The sequence below is a fragment of the Sycon ciliatum genome, chromosome 11 (genome assembly GCF_964019385.1).
Source record: "Sycon ciliatum chromosome 11, ocSycCili1.1, whole genome shotgun sequence".
In the NCBI taxonomy this organism is placed as follows: domain Eukaryota; kingdom Metazoa; phylum Porifera; class Calcarea; order Leucosolenida; family Sycettidae; genus Sycon; species Sycon ciliatum.
In genome coordinates this window covers 9,883,088-9,904,991 of record NC_088653.1, presented here as the reverse complement: position 1 = coordinate 9,904,991, position 21,904 = coordinate 9,883,088, and the positions used below count along the sequence as shown (strand labels likewise).

Here is a 21,904-nt window from a genome sequence, read left to right as displayed (position 1 = left end):
GCACACGGAAAGAATAGACAACTAGCCATTGTGTCTCTCAGATTCTTCATCTGTAAAACCAGCTCAACAGCAGCATATGGCCAAGAGCATTACGCAATGCACTGTTACCATGACTGTGCACATCAGTACTACAGCCGTGATGTACAATGCATGACTACCACATTACCCCCCTTCCCTAAGAAAAAAATTGTCTGCAAATGCAAACCTGTTTGAGAAAAAAAGGAGAGAAAAAAAGGAAAAGAAAAAAGAAAAAAGGAGAAAATTGCAGACAAGAAAATAACAATAAAATTGTAGAGGAAACGAGCAAAGAATCAATTCAAAGCAACAAATTCGATACACCCTGACACTGACGGGTCAACTCACTAAAGATACATCAAACCTGTAACACGATACAAACATAACAAACCAAACCAGCAACTAAATCGCAAATTGGCATAGTTATGCAACATGGTCAGTCAAAATGGAGATATTACATCAATGCACCAGCAGCTTTCTCAGTGAGCTTGACAGTGCGGCCAGCGCGGGTTACATAGCCCTCGCGATAGAGCGAGCCAGACTGGGCATCGGGCCGTGGTAGGCGTGATTGACGACGTGATTGGTCACTGGACTCGGGATGAATCTGAGCATCGGCCTCTATGATCTCAGATTTCACTCCTGCTTCACACGGAGCAGTAGGCGTAGCAGGCGGCACATCTGCATTAGGTGCCGAGGATTTCACTTCTGACTCTGTAGCTGGCTGGGGATCTGGCGTCAGAACTGGCTGGAGATCCAAAGACCGAGAAGAGGTGGCAGTTGATGACGCAGGTGAAGCATGTTCTCGCACATGCTGCCGATTTCGGAGCAGTATCCGCCTGCCATCAGTGACGCCGACTTGTCTGCCATATTGCTCCACAACACGCCAAGGGGTAGTTGGGTCGGAATAGCCATCCTGCAAGACTACCATTGTGCCGGGACGCAGCATAGGCAACTGGCGGACACCGCGGCGACTATCATGCGAGACTGCCATGTCAGCTTTGGCGCGAATCTGATGAGAAGCATTCACAATGCGTGGGGTAGAATGGTGAGGTAGACGGGTGTGAACCATGCGACCGAAGAAAGCCTCATTGGGTGACATGCCCAGCATTCGGTGCACTGAGTTGCGAATATCAAAGAGAACTTGTTGCAAACGGCGTTGCAAAGACGGGGACGGTCGTAGAGATTGAATTCTCTCTTTGACGACTCGATGAAGACGTTCCACCATGCCATTAGATCTGGGGTAGCGTGGGCTTGATCGATTGTGCTGGATACCCAACCGCTGCAGGAACTTGGCCATTTCGGCTGAGGCAAACTGGGGGCCATTGTCGGACACCAACACGCTAGGCAGGCCGAACCTGGCGAACACTTCCATCAGCCGGCCAATGACAGCTGCGGTTGTGGTAGCTGACAAGGGAAGTAGCTCCGGATAGCGTGAACCGTAGTCGACGATGGATAATACTTGTTGACCCTCGATACACACCAGATCAACCGCCAGTTTCTGCCACACTCCTTCAATTTCTGATGGCAGCAGCTCTTGTGCGGGGTTTGTATGGTGGCGCCAACACTCTGAACACTGCTCGGCGAACTTGTCGGCATCTTTAGACATGTCGGTCCACCATACTCGTCGTCGCAAAGCATTCTTGAATATGTCCCGACCTGGATGACCTTCATGGGCCAACTGCAGTACGGCATGTCGAAGAGCTTCTGGTATTACACAGCGGTTACCGAATAGCAGGATGCCGTCAATGGTTGTCAGCTGATCTCGGATAAGGTAGTATGGCTCTTCAGCGGGTGTGACTTGGGACCATGATTGCATCAAGACGCGCTGCTGTATGATGCGCAACAGTGGGTCATCACTAGTCGCCTTGGCGATATCGTCGATATTGACTGGGCACTCTTCCAAGACCAGGCCAATGAACTCAGCCATAGAGCGGGCTTCCTCTGGTGAGGCAGTTGAGTCTTGGACAGGCGCTCTTGACAATGTGTCTTCACACACCATCTGCTTCCCAGGTGCATGTGACAAGGTGTACTGGTATGGCATGAGAGCGACCATCCAGCGCTGCAGCCGTGGTGGTACTTCGTCAAACAGCTTCTGGACGATTAAGATCAGGGGCTTGTGGTCGGTCACAACTTGAACAGATCTCCCCAGGACGTACTGTCGGAATTGAGTCAGAGAGAATACCAAGCATCTCGCGCTCCAACTGGGAATAACGAGATTCAACATCGGACGATGAACGGCTGGCGCAGGTGACAGGTAACCAAGTGCCACTCTTGTCTCGCTGCCACAGAATAGCACCCAGACCAAGTGGAGATGCGTCACATGTTACCTTGGTTGGGACGTCCAAGGATGGCTTAAAGTACGCTAAGCACTCTAGCGACGAGGCCACGGCTGTCTTCGCATCGGTGAACGCGGCCGTCAGCTCATCATCAACGACGAATGGTTGTCGCTGAGCCAGTTTCCTCAGCGGCTCAGTTGTCTGTGAGAGCTGCGGTATGAATTTACCAAGGTACGTCACCATACCAAGGAAACGACGTACATCTGTCAACGTCTGCGGCAGCTGCAACTGTTGGATTGCCAGCAGCTTGTCACCGTCAGGACGCACACCATCCTTGCTCAGCCAGTGTCCCAAGTACTTGATTTCTGACTGGCGTACGCGACACTTCTCCCAGTTTAAGCGCAGGTTGGCTTCGCTCAAACGACGGAGTACGGCAGCCATGCGCTCGTCGTGTTCCTGTCGGTTGCGGGCATAGATGAGAATGTCATCAATATAGACAACGACTCCCGGTAGGCCGGCAAGGATGTCAGACACCACACGTTGAAATATCTCCGGTGCGCAAGCAATGCCAAACCGGAGTCTCTTGAATCTAAAGAGGCCCTTGTGAGTGGCGAAAGTTGTGAACGGACGAGATTCATCGGCCAAAGGGAGCTGGTGAAAGCCAGATTCAGCATCCAGAACGGAGAACACTGTTGCACCGTCCAGCTGCGCATTGATTTCGTCAACGGTGGGAATTAGGTGACGCTCCCGGACTACGCTCTTGTTTAGGACGTGGTAGTCCACGCAGAGACACAAAGCACCGCTTGATTTCCTGACCGGCACCAACGATGAGACCCACGGAGTAGCTTCTCGCACTGGCTCGATTATCTCATGCTTCACCAGACGATCCAACTCCTTGGCAATTTCATCCCGGATGCTGAAAGCGTGCCGACGGGGTGGGAGTGCGGCTGGAGTGGTGTCAGGGTCCACTGTGATAGAGATGGGCGTCACGTTCACCACATTGACTTCAGCAGAGGTCAGCAACTCCAGTTCGGAGATGACGTCCTGGCCATACAGGATTTGGCGGCCAGACGCGACTGGGACAACAAAACAACTACATACGATGCTGCGTGATCCAACAGAGACCGTCACATCAGCCATACCGAGTGTCGAGATGACGCCGCCATTGTCCGCTTTCAAGATTCGATCACTCTTTCGCGTTGGCTGGACAACATCATCGGTTAGCACTGATCGGGTAGCACTGGTATCCAGTAGTCCTTCACAGGGACGGCCGTTGACGATCAGCGTCTTACGAAACAATTGCTGGTGCTGAGAAGTATCCACTGAGAATGCGTAATCACAGAAATAGTTGGCGTCATCCTCCTCCACCTGTTCGGATGTTTACAAAAGGGTATCTTGTAAGGCTGCTTTGGCTCAACGCGAGCGCATCTTGGGTTCTCTTAGACTCAAACAAACTGTTGCTTATCATTAGACAACGTAAAACCAATGAAACAGAAACGACACGAGGAGACAAGCTCCAGGAAAAAGGGCTAGAAAACCGTATGTCGTACGTGAAGACCATGGGAACGTCGTAGGCGTCCCATGGCGCAAAAGGTGAGTAAAATACTTTAGAAGACACGATAGAAAGAAGAAAGAAGACTGTATAATCAATTGCTTGTGTGCTTGTATGTATGCTTGGTGCGAACCATTAGTTTGTGACAATACTCTTATTCATGCAATATCTAAAAAGCATGCAATCTCTAACAAGCATGCATTATCTAACAAGCATGCAATATCTGACAAGCATGCAATCTCTAACAAGCATGCACTATTGACAAGCATGCAATATTCCACAGGATGTCATGCGCGCATTATCAGACTTGCGCGACAGGCATACTGTTGTAAAGTGGCCGACTTTCGAGCAGTTGCCACAAGTAGCATCCGCTGCAGGGCAATGCTGCTTGCCTCTTGGATGCGAGCGGCCACAGTACTTGCACTTCCCAAACTTCTTGTGCGCAGAGGCAGGCTGGGAGTGTGAAACACGGTGAATGTGAGAGAATGAATTTGACAATGGAGTAGCTGCAGCGTCACCATAAAGCTTGCTGTCCGTGATAGAGGACTCGAGTGTCACAGCTTTGCTCACAGCATTGGCTAGTGTCAACTTTGACTCTTTGAGAAGTTCTTTACGTAGCTCCTGGGATCGCAGGCCCTCGATCAACTGTTCACGGATTTGTCCCTGATCAATGGTGTCCACGGCAGTAGACGCAAATTCACAGCGATCAGCTGCTTCCCGCAGGCGTCCCACAAACGATGTGACAGACTCACCCTCATTCTGGCGAAGCTGACGGAACCGGTGGCGCTCCGACGTTGTGTTTGTGGCAGGACGAAAATGAGCAATCAAAGCATCCGTCAGAGCTTTGTACTCACATCCGGCACTGCCATCGGCCTGAGCTGGTGGAGTAGGAACTACGATTCCTTTAACAATACGCCTGACAGCGAGGCCTGCAAGGTTCAGAAACAGCCTCTTCTTATCAGCTGCCGTCGTAACTCCACAAATTTTCAGGTAATCATCAACGTCCTCGAGCCACAATTCGAAATCGGCTCCGATGTTGCTGGAAAAGTCAGGTACAAATTCCTTCGGCGCTCTGCCTTTGGGAGCGGACATGGCGACAAATCCGTGCCTGTTCACTGCGCCAATGTAGGCATGCAAGAAACCAGACTAAGCACACGGAAAGAATAGACAACTAGCCATTGTCCCTCTCAGATTCTTCATCTGTAAAACCAGCTCAACAGCAGCATATGGCCAAGAGCATTACGCAATGCACTGTTACCATGACTGTGCACATCAGTACTACAGCCGTGATGTACAATGCATGACTACCACAAGTGCCACACCAGGCTTGCTCATCTCTAACGCAGGGGCAAGTCGCCGACGACAGTGAATAGGGAGCTGATGGAGTAGTTCTAGTGAACAAGCCCGTGGGTAGTGTCCATGAGTTTTACTTTGGTGGCTATGTGCATAATGTGAAAGTCTGTCATATCGTGCACACAGCCACAGCTCGAACTCAGATGACTTTCTCCGCACGCCGGAGCGGTGAGGCTGCGTCTCTCTGCACTTCAACATCAGCAGCTCGAGCAGAGCCAGCAAACATGCTGATGTCGATCATACCAATTCGCACACAAATCCGCGTTACTCTTGCTGCAACGGCACAGAGTTGAACGGCCTTGGTACTATGTCCAAGTCTATATTATGTTCCGTTGATCTCCACTGGAATGTTCTTGAACCATTAAAAGGCTGGAGAGGTGGTGCACATCCATCGCGTGTAGTCTCCAGGTTGATTATCAAGATTGTTTTTGACAGTATAGCGCATTTTCACGATGAAATAGCTCTCCCCCAGAGCAATACAATTCGGTGACGAGATGTCCAGCTCATTGTTCAGGGATGGTGGTGATCGATCTGCTGTGGAAAAGAGTCGTACTCCGCGTCTACCCTCAAGCAACGCGAGTTTCTTCTCCGTCCTGTCGAGGATATTCTTCTGAACGATCTTCGTGTTGGTCAGGAGTCCGGTGAAGGATTCCGGAGCTTGTGGTGAGTATATCTCCTGTGCCATTCTTGCGAGTCACATTATAATAGGGGCGATTTTTTTTAACGATCCAATATGCAGTGTCTTGCGAAAGTCATTCATTATCGCTATCAATCGTTGATGCTCCTCGTTAGTGAGCTTCCCATCTTCCAGAGTGATGCCCAATTCCAACATGTACGCGTCTTCAGCTCTCTCCATCTGCTGCAGTTGTTCAATACACGTTATAAGCTGACGTTTGGTGTCGAGAACGTGTTTGCCTATGCATGCCATGATCACGCCGATGATCGTGCTACTGATGGCGATGATTCGAATGCGATTTTCTCCAGATACGACACCACTCCCTTGAAGAATGTTGAGAATTGTTTGACTGAATATGAGAAAGGACAAGATTGCGGTGTTGTAAATCATGTACTTCTCCAGGCAACGCACTTTTTCGCTCTCCAATTCTTTTCGTTTTGCTATATCCTCCACCATGTCTCGCACGTGACGGACACGAACATCTGGAAGATCCATCTAAGTCGTATTCGTGATTCGAAGATCAAGGTAGACGGGGTATCCGGAAGTGATGTATTCACCGGTGTTGAATTTCAACCAAAACGAAATTCTAGTCACGTTTTCGTGTGGAAGCAGCATTCGCTTGTCTTCTTTTCCAAACACATAGTTATTTACACCATTGAGGGGTTGAATGAGAAAGGTCTTCAACACCCTCGAATCAGTGTTGTCTTCGTACTTCACAGCAGGTCCAATTAGGTCGGTGTAGAGCAGAACAAGTCGTCTGTCTTTTGTCAGATCCAAAGCGAATGGGAAAGTGTGAGATCCCACGATCGTGTATGGCTTGAGAATAGTGCCCACTATTCGTGTCGGGGTCCCAACGCATCCCAACACTCAACAGAATACTATCCGTTATATTTACATTACATTATACTACTGAAACGGAAAGCCATCTTTGTCTCCAACCAAAGAACAACTAAAACTGAAAAGAAGAACCACATGGTTCAAAACCAATACACAAACCCGGCCCGTATCGTGTATGCCAGCGACACGTGCATGAAAGCAAGTGCAGAATCCAGAAGGTAGCTTGCATGAAAAGTGCGTAGCGTTCACACCTGTATGCTAACGCGCACTACAACTCGCGTACTATACAAGGGACTGGTACTGCGCAGTAGGCACGCATTAAAATAAGCTGTAGACATGCACTGCATAAATCTCCGAGTCCTCCTACAAACTGTGCATTGCTGCAAAGGTACAAATAAATAAATATCAAACAAATATCAATGTGAAGGTCAGCGACATCCTCCACACCAAAACCTAGTGTAGGTTTTACAAGTCCAACCGTTGCCTGTCGCTATACGCTGGGCGAGCGGAGAAGGAAGCGGATCATCCCACTTGCCTTGTTCCGTCCAGGCCTCTTGCAGGAGGATCTTGCCTGTCAATACTGCCGGTGACACCAAGTCGAGCGGATCAAATGTCGCTGCTATGCACTTCAATGGGGTGCGCCTCGTCCATGTCTTCCAGAGTGGCAGTTGACACTGCATCGCTACGTGAGAGGGAGATTGTGTCGGCTGTCAAACACTAGGCGACGCCAAGGGCATTGCCTGTAGCAGCTGAGGTGCTGTGGCTGTTGCTGCTGCTGCTATAGCTGAAATCACTGCTACCATTGCTACTGTTATCATGAAGCAGGGTATGGTGTTTGTTGCCACACTTGCTGCAAGGAATACTACTATAACACATTCTCCGGCTGTGCCCTGTCCGCAGGCAACGATAGCAAAGGCCATTGGTTTGCGCATACTCGCGGCGCTGAGCAACAGGCATGCTGTGGAGCTTGTTCTCGTCATCGGCAGTAGACAGCTTGAAGGACCGTGCTGATGCACCCTCGGACTCCAACACCATGGTTTTCTGGTCGGACCCAGAACGTACACCATGGGCTTCCTGATACACTGTACCCAGTTCTGTGATCTCTTCAAACGTTTTCTCGCCGATCTTGTTTTCCAGCAAGTACGCACGGAGGTCAAGCGAGCATCCCTGGAGCACGAATTGGCGGACGATTGCCATGAACATCTCACTGTTCCCACTGCTCTGCTTCTGGCCCTGCGGCCCTCCAGATAGCGATGCCCACTCTTGCACCAGTTGCATTACATGGGTTACGTACCGGAAAAACGTGTCCTCCGTCTGCTGATGCAGAGACAAGAGCTCGAACTACGTCTTCTCGGCAGTCTTGCCAAAACTACGTGTCACTTGAACTTTAGCGCTTTCATAAGTTGTGACATGATCCGGCACCGGTTAAAGCCTTGTCCCCATCGCAGCCGAACGGAGGGCCAACAACCATATCGATTTTTCGTAGCCATTTTGCTGAACAACCGCCTCAAATGTTATCAAATAACGCCGGATGTCCTGTTTGTCGGTGCATTTCGGCACGTCCAACTTCTGGGGGCACTTCTGCACGTCGTTACTGCCACTATTACTCGCGGCCTGGAGTTTTTCGAACTCCTTCCTACTGTCCAGCTCCTTCTCAGCGATTCTCTCTGCACGCTCTTGTGCTCTCTGGTTCCTATCGGTTGCTTCGGTGAGCTTGCGCTCCACGAAGAAGACCAGTGCCTCGCCAGAATACCCGTAATCCTTGCCAAGCTTTAGGTAACTCGTCTCCAGCTTCATCCATCCAAAAGCCTCAGCGCTTCCACCAGCACCAGGTGATTTCCCTTCGGCTTCGGACTCGGCCATGCTAAGCCAGCACACTACGATGCACGATTCAAATTTTACTGGGTGGTCGCCAAATATTGGTGTCGGGGTCCTAACGCATCCCAACACTCAACAGTATACTATCAGTTATAGTTACATTACATTATATTACTGAAACGGAAAGCCATCTTTGTCTCCAACCAAAGCAACAACTCGCGGAGCAACCAAAGAACAACTAAAACTGAAAAGAAGAACACCATGGTTCAAAACCAATACACAAACCCGGCCCGTATCGCGTATGCCAGCGACACGTGCATGAAAGCAAGGACAGAATCCAGAAGGAAGCTTGCATGAAAAGTGCGTAGCGTTCACACCTGTATGCTAACCCGCACTACAACTCGCGTACTATACAAGGGACTAGTACTGCGCAGTAGGCACGCATTCAAATAAGCTGTAGACATGCACTGCATAAATCTCCGAGTCCTCGTACAAACTGTGCAGTGCTGCAAAGGTACAAATAAATAAATATCAAACAAATATCAATGTGCAGGTCAGCGACACCCACACCCAGCACCAATCCGGGTGAGTCCTTCTTCAACAAGCACCTTTTAGTCCTGGGTAACGAGACACTTATGCGGCTGGTGTGACGAGAGTAGGAAAACACAATGTCTCCATGTCCTGCTCGGTTCAGAGTGGCATTGATTATAGACACCAAATCGTCTATAACGCTGTATGTTCTCGTCTTGATGGACAGTCTTTCCTCTTCTTCTTCACCATGTACCACATAGAGTTTGTTCGTTGCCTCGTCTATGTTCTCAAAGTGTACTTCAAACTGAGCGGATTCAACATGCAGGACTTTATCGCGGGTATCGAGGTCCTTCACATTTAGAGTAAAGTTCGGTTTGTGCAATCCCTTGCTCACTCCCGACGTGTTGTTCGCCACTGTCAATATCACAGTCATTCTGGTGATGTGATGATAATCACTATAGATAGGTTTTATTTTTCATTTTCACCTCAAGAATGTAGTGTAGCATGTGTGCTATACATGTGTGATACATATCGTAGTGTCTCATGAGTTCTGTGTGGACAGCCCTGGATTGTGTGAGAAGATAAACTCTCTGCAAAGTGCAAATGACAGTACAACTTTGACGTAGTGCCGTTGAAGAATTGAGTACCACCAATGCGCTTAATCGCAATCTTCGATTCCATTGGTCCTGAAAAATGGGTCAGTTTCCAAGTTGGAATGAATCAAAATGGAGTTTACGTGCAGAGTGAATAGGCCTTCTGAATTCCGAGCGTAACTTGTGGCACACTTTGTACTCAAGAGATTCGTCATGCTCGACACAGGTTTATCCAAAGCCGCCGATAATTGGTTCACTAAAGACGAAACGGGTAGGTTGAATAATGAATAGCCGGAACCTGTGAAGTAGTTGCCACTTATGTGGGTGGCAGTGAACAACACGTATAAAGCATCCAAGCTGAAATTTCCGACAGTATCGATGTCGAATATCTTCAATGACATGTTTCTAGGGACAGGTGCGTCCACTTGAATTACTTGGAACATTGCAGAAGACATGTTGTCGTGAAACAGATTGACGAATCGTTCTCTAATGGAAACTTGCTTGCGTTGTGAAATGTTGAGGTAGAAGTGACCGTCTCGGAACATGTCGATGCTGTTCACGTTGATTATCTTGTCCTTCAAGTCAACGAGATTTCCCCTCTGCATCTTTTTCAGCTCACCCTGTTGACGGATTCAAATGTGCTAGGATGAGAGTATATGTAGAGGTAGGCGTTTCTCCGAATGTGAGGTAGTAGATGAAATGGATCGGGTAGGTTCTGATTTGATTGCAGACCCACGAGGCCTCTGGCTCCTGAAGGACCTGGGCAGATGATTCCTTGGGGGCCCACAGGACCTCTGTTTCCTGGAGGACCGGTTGCACTGATGGTTCCTTGGGGACCCACGGGACCTACAGCTCCTTGATCACCTTGCACACAACGTTCACCTTGTGGGCCGTCTTGTCCATCTTCGCCTCTAGGTCCAATCTCACCTTCAGGACCGACTAATCCACGTTCTCCAACTTCACCTCTGGGACCTTCTGGACCAGGTATTCCTTGATCACCTTTTTGACTGCGGTCACCACCTTGCCTATTTGCTCCTCTAATTCCAGTCTCACCTTCAGGACCGATCGATCCACGTTCTCCACGTGGACCATCTTCACCTCTTGGTCCATGAAGCTGACCGAAAGCCATCCATTTCGAGCTGAATTTCTTGTACACGATGAGCGTGGTTGCATCGAGATAGAAGTCACCATTTCTCCCTATAGAGTTCAATGGCATGCCACCTCCGCTAAGCCATCCCAATCCCCGATAACCACGGGGAACTTTCATCTTGCGCACAGCGTCAATATCGTGGTGCAATCTCGATGATGATTGACGGATTTCATTCTTGACCCAACCGGCAGGGACAGCATATGTCAAAGAGCTATCATCGTACGCAAAATTACAGATGGAATTCTCGTTCATGTCGAGGTTAGCATCCATGGACACGGATCCGTCTGTTTTAACGTGCAGCTGATGTTCACTCCTATGGAAATGCGTAGCCCAGTACGCCATATTCACACACACACACACACACACACACACACACACACACACACACACACAAACACTGTACTAATTATGATAGGAAATATTTTCTTTCTCAAAAAAACTTTATGATGCTCATAAGAACAGGTAAACAACAGGCAATTCACAACAAACAAGGGCCACAGTCATCGTGTTGATGAGTCGACCGTTCATCCTACTCCTCGATTGAGCATGAATGTGTTTCATGAGGAAATCTTGTGCTAACAACACCTTCGCACGATCGCCTTTCCGTGCCAGCATGTCCAATAGAGTCACTGAATATGTCAAGGTCATCTCCAGGGCAAAGATGTCGTTTGACGCATGACTCCATAAACCTTCCATGATGCCGCATATGCAACTTTCAAGTCGTTCAGCTTGTTTACGATCCCCATCGCCAACAGTAAAGCTCAAAGCATGCTTAAGAATGTCAGGTCTCTTCATAGCAACATGTTAAGCAGATGACCACGCGTGAAACAATGTCGAATCCCGAACGAACAAATGGTCAATGTCAAAGGCATGACGAGTCTCCGAGCATTCACCTTCATCCTTTGTGTATGTCGCAAGAACATGGTCAGCAACTCGTACTAGCAGATGACGCATTCCTTGATGGTGTGCACATGAGATCACCCTGGTTCATCTTTCTCAGTTCCATTCTTTTCTTATCCTGCAACCCATTCTCCACTAGTAGCAGTGGGGATACTAGTCCGAAGAGGCAAAGCAGCACTCTTCCGTGGACGTACTACTCGACACAACACCACCCATACTTGTTCTTTAGAATTTTTATTTTTTAATGAGTATCATGAGATACGGATTAGTCCCCTTTTGTCGATTGGTGGATCAATCGGTAGATTCGGCTCAGTTTTTCTTTCCTTTCTTTCTTGTTTTGAATTGTATGTTGAACTCATTGGATTTCTTTGTATTCTGTATCTCGTTATCGTTATATTTTCCTCTAGCCCTCTCGCTTAGGATGAGCTTTCTTTTTTATGGCAGCTTAAGCGAAGGCTATATACCTGCTTTATGAAGGTTGATGCCACCGCGAACAAGCAAAATAATAATAATCATGAGATATTGCCGTAGAAAGCAGTATAGGATAGTATAGGATAGAAAAAGAATGAATGATCAGCTGTGTGGTAAAGAAGGCAGTTCATTAACCCTTTGTGAGTCCACTGGTTTCGGAGAAAATGACCAAATTTTCCATTCCGACAATAATCCCCTGTAACTCCACAGTTTTTGAGAATATGTAATTAGAAGTTGTGTTTTTCTGAATGGAATCGTTCGGCTGAATCCAAAAAACTATGTTAGAATGTTGCCATGGTTACCAATGTTGCCATATTAGGCACATATTGTCATAATCAAGTGTATAGCCGCGTTATTTACAGAGCGCACCATAGGAAGGAAATGAAACCATACTTTTATGTACAAATATACAGTTGACAAGATAGAAACTCACAGCACTGAGATAAGATATCCTTCACGGGAAGTGGCGTGCATGGTAAGCGGCGTAGCAGTCGTGGTCGCTCGTGATGTGGAGGTGAACATCGCACGTAGTGCAGTAGGTTACACACTGGTGCTGCTTGTTACCCACTTCTGTGCAGTTTCTGCAGTTCTTCCTTTTCCTCACTCCAGGTATGTGAAGCTGAGCAACAGGAACCTGGACATCCTGCGGAACAGGCACTGGGCGATACGAGCGCTTCGGTGGCGGTGCATGCTCATCAATCGATGACAGCTGCCGGATGAGGTTACAGCGGAAATCCGAGTGCTGCAAGTTGCATCGTCGACTTATCACCCCTGGATGCTGGCTCTGCCACAAGTGAAAGAGGCGGTATGCATTGACAGCGCACACGTCGACCATATCCAAGAAGAGACTCTTCCAGTATTTCTTCGTTTTGCGAAGCACACGGTGCGTTTCGATCAGCTGATCGAACGTGTCGACTCCACCCATGCTGCTGTTGTAGTCTCTGATGCACATTGGCCTCTGCACTTCCATTTGCTGGTGTGCACCATCAATCTTGACATTTCTTGTTACTGTGTCATGCTCATGGCCCTGATGTATGTTGCTGTACATTGACACACACCGCTTGTCCTTCCATTGCTGGTACAGGTGATCTCCGTTGCGAACATAGCGTGTTGCACCTCGCTCTGCATGTTTCTCGAACTGTTTCATGTCGGTCCGCAATACGGCTGGAAATCCAGTGCGGTTCGCGCGGACGGTGCCAACCAACGATATTTGCTTGGTACGAAGAGATGTGGCCAGGGTTTCGGAAGTGTAAAAATTGTCCGTGTAGATCACACTTCCGGCGCGCACGTCACTGACCAGCCGCATCACCACAGCATGAGTCAGGCCATTTTCACCTCCAGGTTGCTGGCCTGTGTAAACTTCAAAGTTTACAACAATGGAGCTTTGGGCGTCGCAGGCAGCGAAGACCTTGAAGCCCCATTTGACGGGCTTTTTGGGCATATACTGCGTAAAAGGAGCGCGTCCCTTGCACTTGACCATGCGCTCGTCAACACTAACGCACTTGCCAGGGATGAACAAACGCTTGCAGGCCGCCTGCAGATGGTCGTGAAGGTATCGCACCTTACGAAGTCGATCATTTATATCCTCTGCCCTGAAGTCCACAATCTTGATGAAGCACATCAGCGCTAAGTACCTCCGGTAGGTTCGAATCATGCAGCGTGCATAGTTTCCGTTGTACAACGACGTAACGCGCCAGTAGTCCCTCGTCGCAGGCAGAGGATGAAATCCCTGGAAGAAGAGAAATGCAAGGAGGCCGTAAAACTCATTACGGTTGGTCTCCTTCCACACACCATCCGTCTGGTAGGTCTTTTTTTCAGCGATATGCTCGTGCGCATACAAATTTGTAAACTTGACAATTGAATCCACAACTTCGTCCGGGAAATATAGTTTGAAGAAATCAAGTTCACATGTTGGAGCGAAATTATCAGGTAGGTTCAAACCAGTGCCAGTTATGTTGAACTCAGGTGTATTGGTTTGCAGCTGGTCAACATCATCATAGCCACTACAATTTTCGTACTGTATACCACGTCCTCGTCCTTGCCCTCTTGCAGCTCCGCGTCCTCGCCCTCTTGCAGCTCCACGTCCTCGCCCTGTCGCAACTCAATGTCCTCGCCCTGTCGCAGCTCCACGTCCTCGCCCTCTTCCACGCGCGGGGACACCTACTGCTTGGCCTCTGCCTCGTCCAGCGCCACGTCCACGAGCAGCGACGGGAACAGGAATAGCGATATCGTCAGCCGAATCGGATCCTATTTGCTCCAAGTCGGAAAAGAGATCGTCATTCAGGCGATCTTCCTCGTCAGACGAAATAAAATCGTTGTCCGAGTCGCCTACCTCGTCGCCTGAAGAGCAAGCGATATCCTCTACTGGGAGATCTGCTTGGTCCGCGTCTTGTATTAGGCGAAGCGCCTCGTCTGCATCCATCGCTGGATAAGTCCAAATTCTAATTTTGACATAATTGCAAAGGCTCTTTCAAAGCGTGCTATCAAAAAAATTTTAGTGGCGACCTACATCATGTTTAGTACCTACGTCACGGAAATTTTCTCAGGTACGCGGTGGTGAAGTCTCGGCTCGATGCGGTAAACCAGTCAAGCGCGACGATCAAAAATGTGACGCGCATTTGAAACGAGCGAAATCGCTCGTTGAGCGCACAAAGGGTTAAAGACTTATTGGAAGGTCTCTACCAGTTGATCGTCTTGTTGGACGACGACACTGCATAATGATGTGAAGCTCTCAGTCAGCTGTTTCAGTTCCGTGATAGAAAGTGTCATATGTTTGTCCAGAGCACGATGAAAACATCTGGGTTCCACGTTGATGCAGATGATTGGAGCAACAGCAAGACTTACCTTCATCACTTGCTCGTCAGTGTCGAGGGAGACTGCCCCGGGGTAGATGAGTACACCTTGTTCCACATCAAGTTCGAACGAGCTGGTCGGGACTAGTTTTTTTTCACCGTTGATGTACACCCGACATTGACCGTCAGACGAACGTGATGTGTAAAAGTTGCTCTTGATCTTCTCCACACGTCCACTTCGGAGAGTGTCACGGAGCGATGGACAAGTCTTGATCAAGTTCGTAATGATGAACTCAGTGGACTCGTTCAGTGCGATGTAAACTTGTCCTTGAGCATCTTTGCGAGCTGTTGCCGTACTACCACAGGCTGGCAGAGCTCCCGAAGGGAAGCACATCCAGGTTTGTAGAAGGATTTACCCGATAACTTGTAGGACATGTCCTCCTGAAACCCATCCACCACAATTTCTTTGTGGAGCTTGGTAGGAGCAGGTGATACATAGCGACGCTTAGCCGGTACTGGCTTCGAGGAGAGCACAACTCGAGGAGGGTCAGCAGGAAGAGCGGAATTCTTCTTCATCCGTCGCTCGTATAGGGAAGCCATCTTCTAGGAAGTGAAGTCAGGACAACTCGCCTGCACTGTATTCGATGAACGAATGACTCAGCTGCAGGACAATCATTCGTATTTATACGAGTCAGAGAGGGAGCTGGATTGAAAAGATAAGATATGTGTCAACCAATCAGCATCAAGCCCGCCAAAAACATTTGACCAATCAGCATCAAACCCGCCAAAAACATTTCACCAATCAGCATCAAGCGCGCCAAAAACATTTGACCAATCAGCATCGTGCCCGCCAAAATCATATCTCATTATATAACTTCCTTACATGCTACCGCCACCTTAGTGAATTGATACAGTATGGAAAGAAGATCACAGTCAAACGTGTACATGTTCTGGATCACGTGATCAAGTGAATAGGTTTCCCAGTAATAAGCATCAATCAATGATGTCATAAGAGATATATCAGATGGAGATAAAAGCAGCAAATTCGAACGCAACGTGGACAATTGCAATGAAGACACCATCCTAGTCGACTCCATGAGATGCAGTATGTATAGGAGTGGAAAATGCTGAGAAAGAGGTTTCATGATTCGACTGAACCTCAACGAGGATACATTGCTATGAGGCAAGTAGGAATGCAGTTTAAGTCATGCATCCACATTCGTATCGTATACTATACATGATAATGCTATAGCATAGCTTATACTCTTGTACAAACAGGACTTCTTCATCGCACGTATCTGCTCTCGAAGAGGGTGTACACGAAGCTGATCGGATAAGAGTTCAGTTTTCGAAAGAAAATGCAAAAGATGACGATCCACACCACATAACCGCTCATGTGCAGCGTAAGGCTTCTTCATCAAACTACATCTCTGATGCACATCAACTTCAGGTAAGTAAACCACATCCATGACAAGTCCACAAGAAGAACATCCGTATCTTCCTTCATGAGCAACATTATCGAGTTGATGACACAGTTTTCCTCCCCTTCTTACTCTTCTTCTTTTTCTCCTTCTTCTTGTTCTTCTTCTTCTTCACAAAGTCTCTTTTCACGTACATAAGCACGTAAGATCTCAAATTCAAAATCCATCTTCACCCATATCATCATCTCAATAATGAAACATTATCCAACAATGCATCTACTTCTTATACCCACTCCCATCCGGGGCAAGGTGGGGTACAATCCATCCTTCACCCGAAAAATCATGTTTCACGTAAAAAACGGGTGCTCGTTTTTACCCCAAAAATGGGGTACTATCAATAGTACCCCATTTGTTCGGGCTGGACCATGTACCTCTCACAGAACTGGCTTTATACATACTACTGGGATCTATCGGCAACAGAAAAACTCTCAGCTGTCGTCTTGAAGAAACCCGAACGAACGCGACCCAAGGTCCTGGAGTCGGGCTATATCTCAAGCTGTATTATGAGCTTGTAAAATGCACTTCAGCTGGGGGTTTGCCCATTTTTGCGCATCCCTAGCCAGCCAGGTGCTATGACCAAATAATGCTACCGCCATCCAGAGGTCTTTTCAAAATCCCAGTGCTCTACGATAAAATTGGTGGGAATTGCATTGCGATGTGTATTTCGCTAGCAATTGACATGATGCGTACGCTTGCTTTGCTCACTGTACATTTACGTTGATGCTTGTCATGTCTACAGGAAATGTACTACTAAAGTCTTATGGATAGAGCCTAACAGAAAGTCCGAGATTGTGAAAATCGACCTACAAGTTATTAGTGGAGTTATTTAACTTATCGTAGGAGAAGTATGTGCAAGAATGCCGATTTCGCATTTTCTGAGATCAGTTCTAGTCCTTTAAGGATTGGGAAGAGAAAAGGTGGCCACGATGGCCCTCCTCATGGCACGAAGCTCCGCGCTTTGCGTGCCACCATTTTTGACAAGTGGACTGCTGAGCGCGACAAGGACCTTTCGACAGGGAGTATGAGAGATGCAAAGATGATCGCGCAGGGGTGATGTGGTTAGGTGCAAGGTTTGTGTGCAGTTTCCAGGAAAATTTTGTTCGGTCATATCGTTCGGTCGAGAATTTAAAAAATGTTGCCTTTCAGCGACATGTGAGGCAAAGTTGCAAGTCCGGGAAGTGTCAGGACATTACGGCAGTACGACCCTTATCACATGGCCTGGAACACAAAACGTGCACATGCGCTTGGTAACAAGCCGGGGGAGGGGGGGGGGGGGGCACAATCCAAGGGAGGGCTATATATTTTGTTCACATGCTCATAGAGACTGGGGCACTTTTCAACATAGAGCACTATTCAAGAGAGGGCTCTAATCGCGAAAGTACGGTAATCCTTCTTTTCTGCTCCTACACAAACAAGCATGCACCAGGGATATCCTGACTTACCGAATTTTTCGCTTCCAATGGATGTCCAGCATTCAACAGATATTCTATTACGGACACATGACCTCCGTATGCTGCATAGTGGAGTGGTGTCGTACCATACTGAAAGTAGCATCGTTAACGAATACAAACCATGTACACACAAACACACACACACACACATACACATACATGCATACACATGCAGATTCATACACATGCACACATGCACGCATGTGCGCGCATGTGCATGCGCACACATACACACAAGCGCGTGCGCGCGCACACACACACACACACACATACATGTACATACACACACATATACATACACAAACACACACATATCTCATAAGTTCGCATTTTTTTCCTAACGTAAGGCATTTCGAAACGGGGGTGGGGGGGGGGAGCGCTCTTTTCGAATAGAAAAATGACAGTTCGCACATTTTCTGGAAGTGTACAACACTGTGCTGTGCATGTGCTAGATCGCTTCAGATAACTGTGTTTACATGGTTTAGGTGTGGATCTACCTGTCTTTCCAGATCAGCTAACCCTTGCACTGTATGCATGCATGCAGGCTACTCAGAGGTGTCAAATGTCACACCAGCCTGATCAAACGGTGTACTTGGCCAGCTTTTTATACAGCAGTACATTGACATTGTACACTGTACATGCACAGCTGTTATGGAGGGGGAATTGGAGGAACTACATGTACGTTTATGTGTGTGTACATGACCATTGATGACTACACGTCATTGATTGTTCTTGTACTCAGTTATGAATAGTAATAGGTTGTTCATTTGACCGGACGAGACCACACGACGCTTGAAGATCACAGCACAGTTCATCGGCCACACTCCACGAAAGCAAGTAGTAGTACTCCTGACAAGTCTTGTTTCGTTCCATAGAGATAATAACGGGGAACTCATCAGAGGAGAAGCAGTTGTTGAATGAAGGGGTTTAGCTGAATAATGCTATTTTATAAAAAAGATATTGGCGCACTGAGGTGTAAACACTCAACTAACTCACATAATGTGACATATCAACACAAAAGGGAATAGTGCAGAATGAAGGTGTTCTGAACCCTACCAGACACAACTATCACAAGTGCTAAATCATTCACACTGAGAAGGAGAGGTACACAGGAATAGGTTGCGCTAGCTTACACGTCACAAATGGTACTGAGGTAGTGACAAAGGTAGGTGAAAAGTAGACGCCAAGTGAAAGCCAACAAATCATCACGGACGTCTAACGTCACATCTGAAGACATCTGAAGATTGTTTTCAGTAATGAATGTAACTTCTGGATGCACTACAGTACTTCACTAGCAAAACATTCATATCCATGTACATACCCAATGCTGTACACATGTACATACCATAGCATGAGGCATGGACACAGGTACAGTAGATCTAAACAGAAAATGGGCGATAAGACCTTCAAATAGGGGGGGGGGGGGGGAGGTAGGGGGGTTAAGTCTATTCGAAATGCCTTACGTTTGCAAATAAAATGCGAACTTATGAGATGCTCCCTTAGTTAGTAAAGGCAACACCGGCACTGGCATAGAGAGTTCCGCATCCTTATGGATGAAGAATTCATAGGGAATTGATGCCTTCTACAGTGAAACCTGTGACTAACAACCACCCCTTGGGGCCAGAGAAAGTGGTCTTTAGTGGCAGGTGGTCCTTAGTTACAGGTTTGCACCACCCAACCATGTATGAATGTTAGACCTTCCGTGCCTGCCAAAGTGGTCTTTAGTACAAGGCTGGTCGCTAGTCACGGTGGTCTTTAGTTACAGGTTTTACTGTACTTAGCATCTGAGAAGGGTTGGTCTTCAATTAAGTTGGTTATGGGCTTTGAGCAGTATCAGCTCTCAGCTCCAGTGCCGGTTCAGGCAGATCAGCGAAACTGAGGGGGGGGGGGGCTGTGGGGGAGGGGGGGGGGGGGGTGGAGGCGGGTTACTTGGACCCGTTTGAAAAAAAATTATTAACGAGAGAGCTTGGTAGCTCAGGGCCATACACTATGCTTTTTTGCCTAGCTCATCATGTATGTTATTCGAACTGATGGAAATGTTTTTTTCCATTGATTGGTTACATCATTGTCTTGCACAAACGTTTCAATCAGTTTGAATATGAGTTAGGCAAAAGGGATTGCAGAATTTATTGGGTTATATAAACTTTCTCTTTGCATTCGAGGGTAATACGACACCGTCTACCACCTTGCTGACCTAGGCAAAAAAGCATAGAGATGTTATGTAAAGATGTTGTGTATAGAGATGTTATGTATTTTTTATATTATTTTTTCAAGACATAACCAAGGATTCGAACGTGCATTATCGTCCGGTGTGCATTACCCCGATACACTTTGCTTACATACTCATTCTTCCAAGTTGCTTCACTTGATCTTGCATTTGAAAGCCCTATTTGAATATTGTGGCCAGCTGTCTTTGATCAAGGGTATCACACACGGTACGACCACTACGACCATTGTCGTACCACTTTTCGTCCAGCATGGTCCGCCCAATTCATCGAAAAATGCAATAAAAAATTCAAGGATCTTCGGACTTGTCCAAAACATCGCAACGAATTACTTTCATTGCAAGGAGGAGCATACAGACTTGATGCCTAGCACTAGCAGTTAGTTATTACCCAAGACTCCAGGCGGCTATCCATTACGATAGGCGGTTGGAGTCACGGGTAGAGACAACCAGACAATGGATTCCTCACGGACGCATTCACAGTGAACTTGACAGAAACAGACCTACTCACAGCCGCCCTGTGACGCCCCTTTTGATGGTACGGTACGGGATAGCGCCAGGTATCTTTTCCGTTTGCCCTTCCAGGCTTCTTCCGCGACAGCTAGACCGCCTTTCAACTCTGGTGCGAGTGTAATCTAGTGACTTCACACATGCGTTATAATAGACGAATCCCTTTTTCTGGGTTCGTGAAAAGGGCCACGCGTGCAAGTCAGCTCGTGTGAAGTGCATGTTTTTGCATTTAGTTGGAATGTGGCAGCGTATGGGACAGAGAGGCGTTTGCTCCCCGAGCTTGTGTATGTAAATGGTGTTTTACGTCCACCATTACAGCTACAATTCCCAACCATACCACGACGACTTGATCAGCTACATCATTGTACTGCAGAAAGTTCCATCTGTTCGAATAGCATGCATGATGAGCTAGGCAAAAAAGCATACGGTAGGACCCTGAGCGAAAGAAATATACTTTATCTTTGCATTCGAGGGTAATACAACACCGTCTACCACCTTGATGACCTAGGCAAAAAAAGCATAGTGATGTTATACATTTTTCATTTCTCCTATTTTTTTTCAGGACATAACCTGGGATTCAAAACCACACTATCGCCCTGCGTGCATTCCCCCCGATAGACTGCGCATACCTACTTATTCTTCCAAGTTGATTCACGTTACGCATTTGAAAGCCCTGTTTGAATATTGTGGCCAGCTGTCTTTGATGGTACGGTACGGGACAGGCACGGGATAGCGCCAGGCATGCCAACGGCACAAACACACAAACACGGAATTAAAGCTGTGTGGACCCTGGCTAGCGTCAGGCGTTACTGAAGTAATGTTTTTTGCATAGCTACGGGAATAAATTGAGAATATAGGGTAACTACATAAAAGCTGTGCTAGTACTCGTAAGCTTTGTACTGCAATCAAGACTGACGTTATGCGCTTTGCTTTGCTGCATAATTACAAATGACACCCAGCCTGTGTTGTTGAAAAGAAAACATATCTTGCTTGCCCCATTGTGTTCTTGCAGACAGCAGATCGTGCTTCAGCAGTGTTCCTTTTTAGTTTTCCTTTTCCTTTCGTAACATTGCTGTCACCTCGACACTGTATTTTTTCAGCATATCTGACCTAACTGTACACACTGTGAAGGCAATGACCTGCCAAACCCTCCACGGCCAGCTTTCCCAGTGCGGCCTGAACCCGAAAGGAAATAAAAGTATGTATTATTTTTACAAGACCGCTAGCTGTCATAGCTATCCCTTGGTAGTGAGGTCTGCTCTGGCCTCGAAAAC

At 47.5% G+C, this 21,904-nt stretch overlaps 4 protein-coding genes across 4 annotated transcripts in view; all 4 read right to left on the bottom strand.

Annotated features, from left to right (window-relative positions):
* Positions 1–469: 469 nt before the first annotated feature.
* LOC135827062 (uncharacterized protein K02A2.6-like) lies at positions 470–1,942 on the bottom strand. The gene has a single exon (XM_065339586.1). The coding sequence runs from the start codon at positions 1,940–1,942 to the stop codon at positions 470–472; it is 1,473 nt and encodes a 490-aa protein (XP_065195658.1).
* Positions 1,943–2,096: 154 nt separating this feature from the next.
* LOC135827061 (uncharacterized) lies at positions 2,097–5,881 on the bottom strand. Its single transcript, XM_065339585.1, has 3 exons — positions 5,677–5,881; positions 4,168–4,958; positions 2,097–3,659 (listed from the first exon to the last, which is right to left on the bottom strand). Exons 1-3 carry the CDS (start codon positions 5,879–5,881, stop codon positions 2,097–2,099), a joined length of 2,559 nt encoding a protein of 852 aa, XP_065195657.1.
* Positions 5,882–12,626: 6,745 nt separating this feature from the next.
* On the bottom strand, positions 12,627–14,594 carry LOC135827060 (piggyBac transposable element-derived protein 4-like). The gene is made up of 2 exons (XM_065339584.1): positions 14,337–14,594; positions 12,627–13,901 (listed from the first exon to the last, which is right to left on the bottom strand). Exons 1-2 carry the CDS (start codon positions 14,592–14,594, stop codon positions 12,627–12,629), a joined length of 1,533 nt encoding a protein of 510 aa, XP_065195656.1.
* A 3,155-nt stretch (positions 14,595–17,749) lies between these two features.
* Positions 17,750–21,904, bottom strand: part of LOC135827465 (uncharacterized) — a 79,937-nt gene continuing 75,782 nt past the window's right edge. Inside the window, exon 6 of the mRNA XM_065339959.1 lies at positions 17,750–17,986. Within this exon, the coding sequence (XP_065196031.1) occupies positions 17,849–17,986 (138 nt within the window). The 3' untranslated portion in view covers positions 17,750–17,848. The remainder of the gene's footprint in view (positions 17,987–21,904) is intronic.

Coding starts and splice junctions, on each gene's coding strand:
- LOC135827062 (XM_065339586.1), bottom strand. CDS start 1,942: ATGGCTGAGTTCATTGGCCTGGTCTTGGAAGAGTGCCCAGTCAATATC.
- LOC135827061 (XM_065339585.1), bottom strand. CDS start 5,881: ATGGCACAGGAGATATACTCACCACAAGCTCCGGAATCCTTCACCGGA. Junction 4,959..5,676: donor GGACATCTCGTCACCGAATT/GTATTGCTCTGG, acceptor ACATTGGCGCAG/TGAACAGGCACGGATTTGTC. Junction 3,660..4,167: donor AAGTCGGCCACTTTACAACA/GTATGCCTGTCG, acceptor ACATCCGAACAG/GTGGAGGAGGATGACGCCAA.
- LOC135827060 (XM_065339584.1), bottom strand. CDS start 14,594: ATGGATGCAGACGAGGCGCTTCGCCTAATACAAGACGCGGACCAAGCA. Junction 13,902..14,336: donor GACGAGGCAGAGGCCAAGCA/GTAGGTGTCCCC, acceptor CTCTTCTTCCAG/GGATTTCATCCTCTGCCTGC.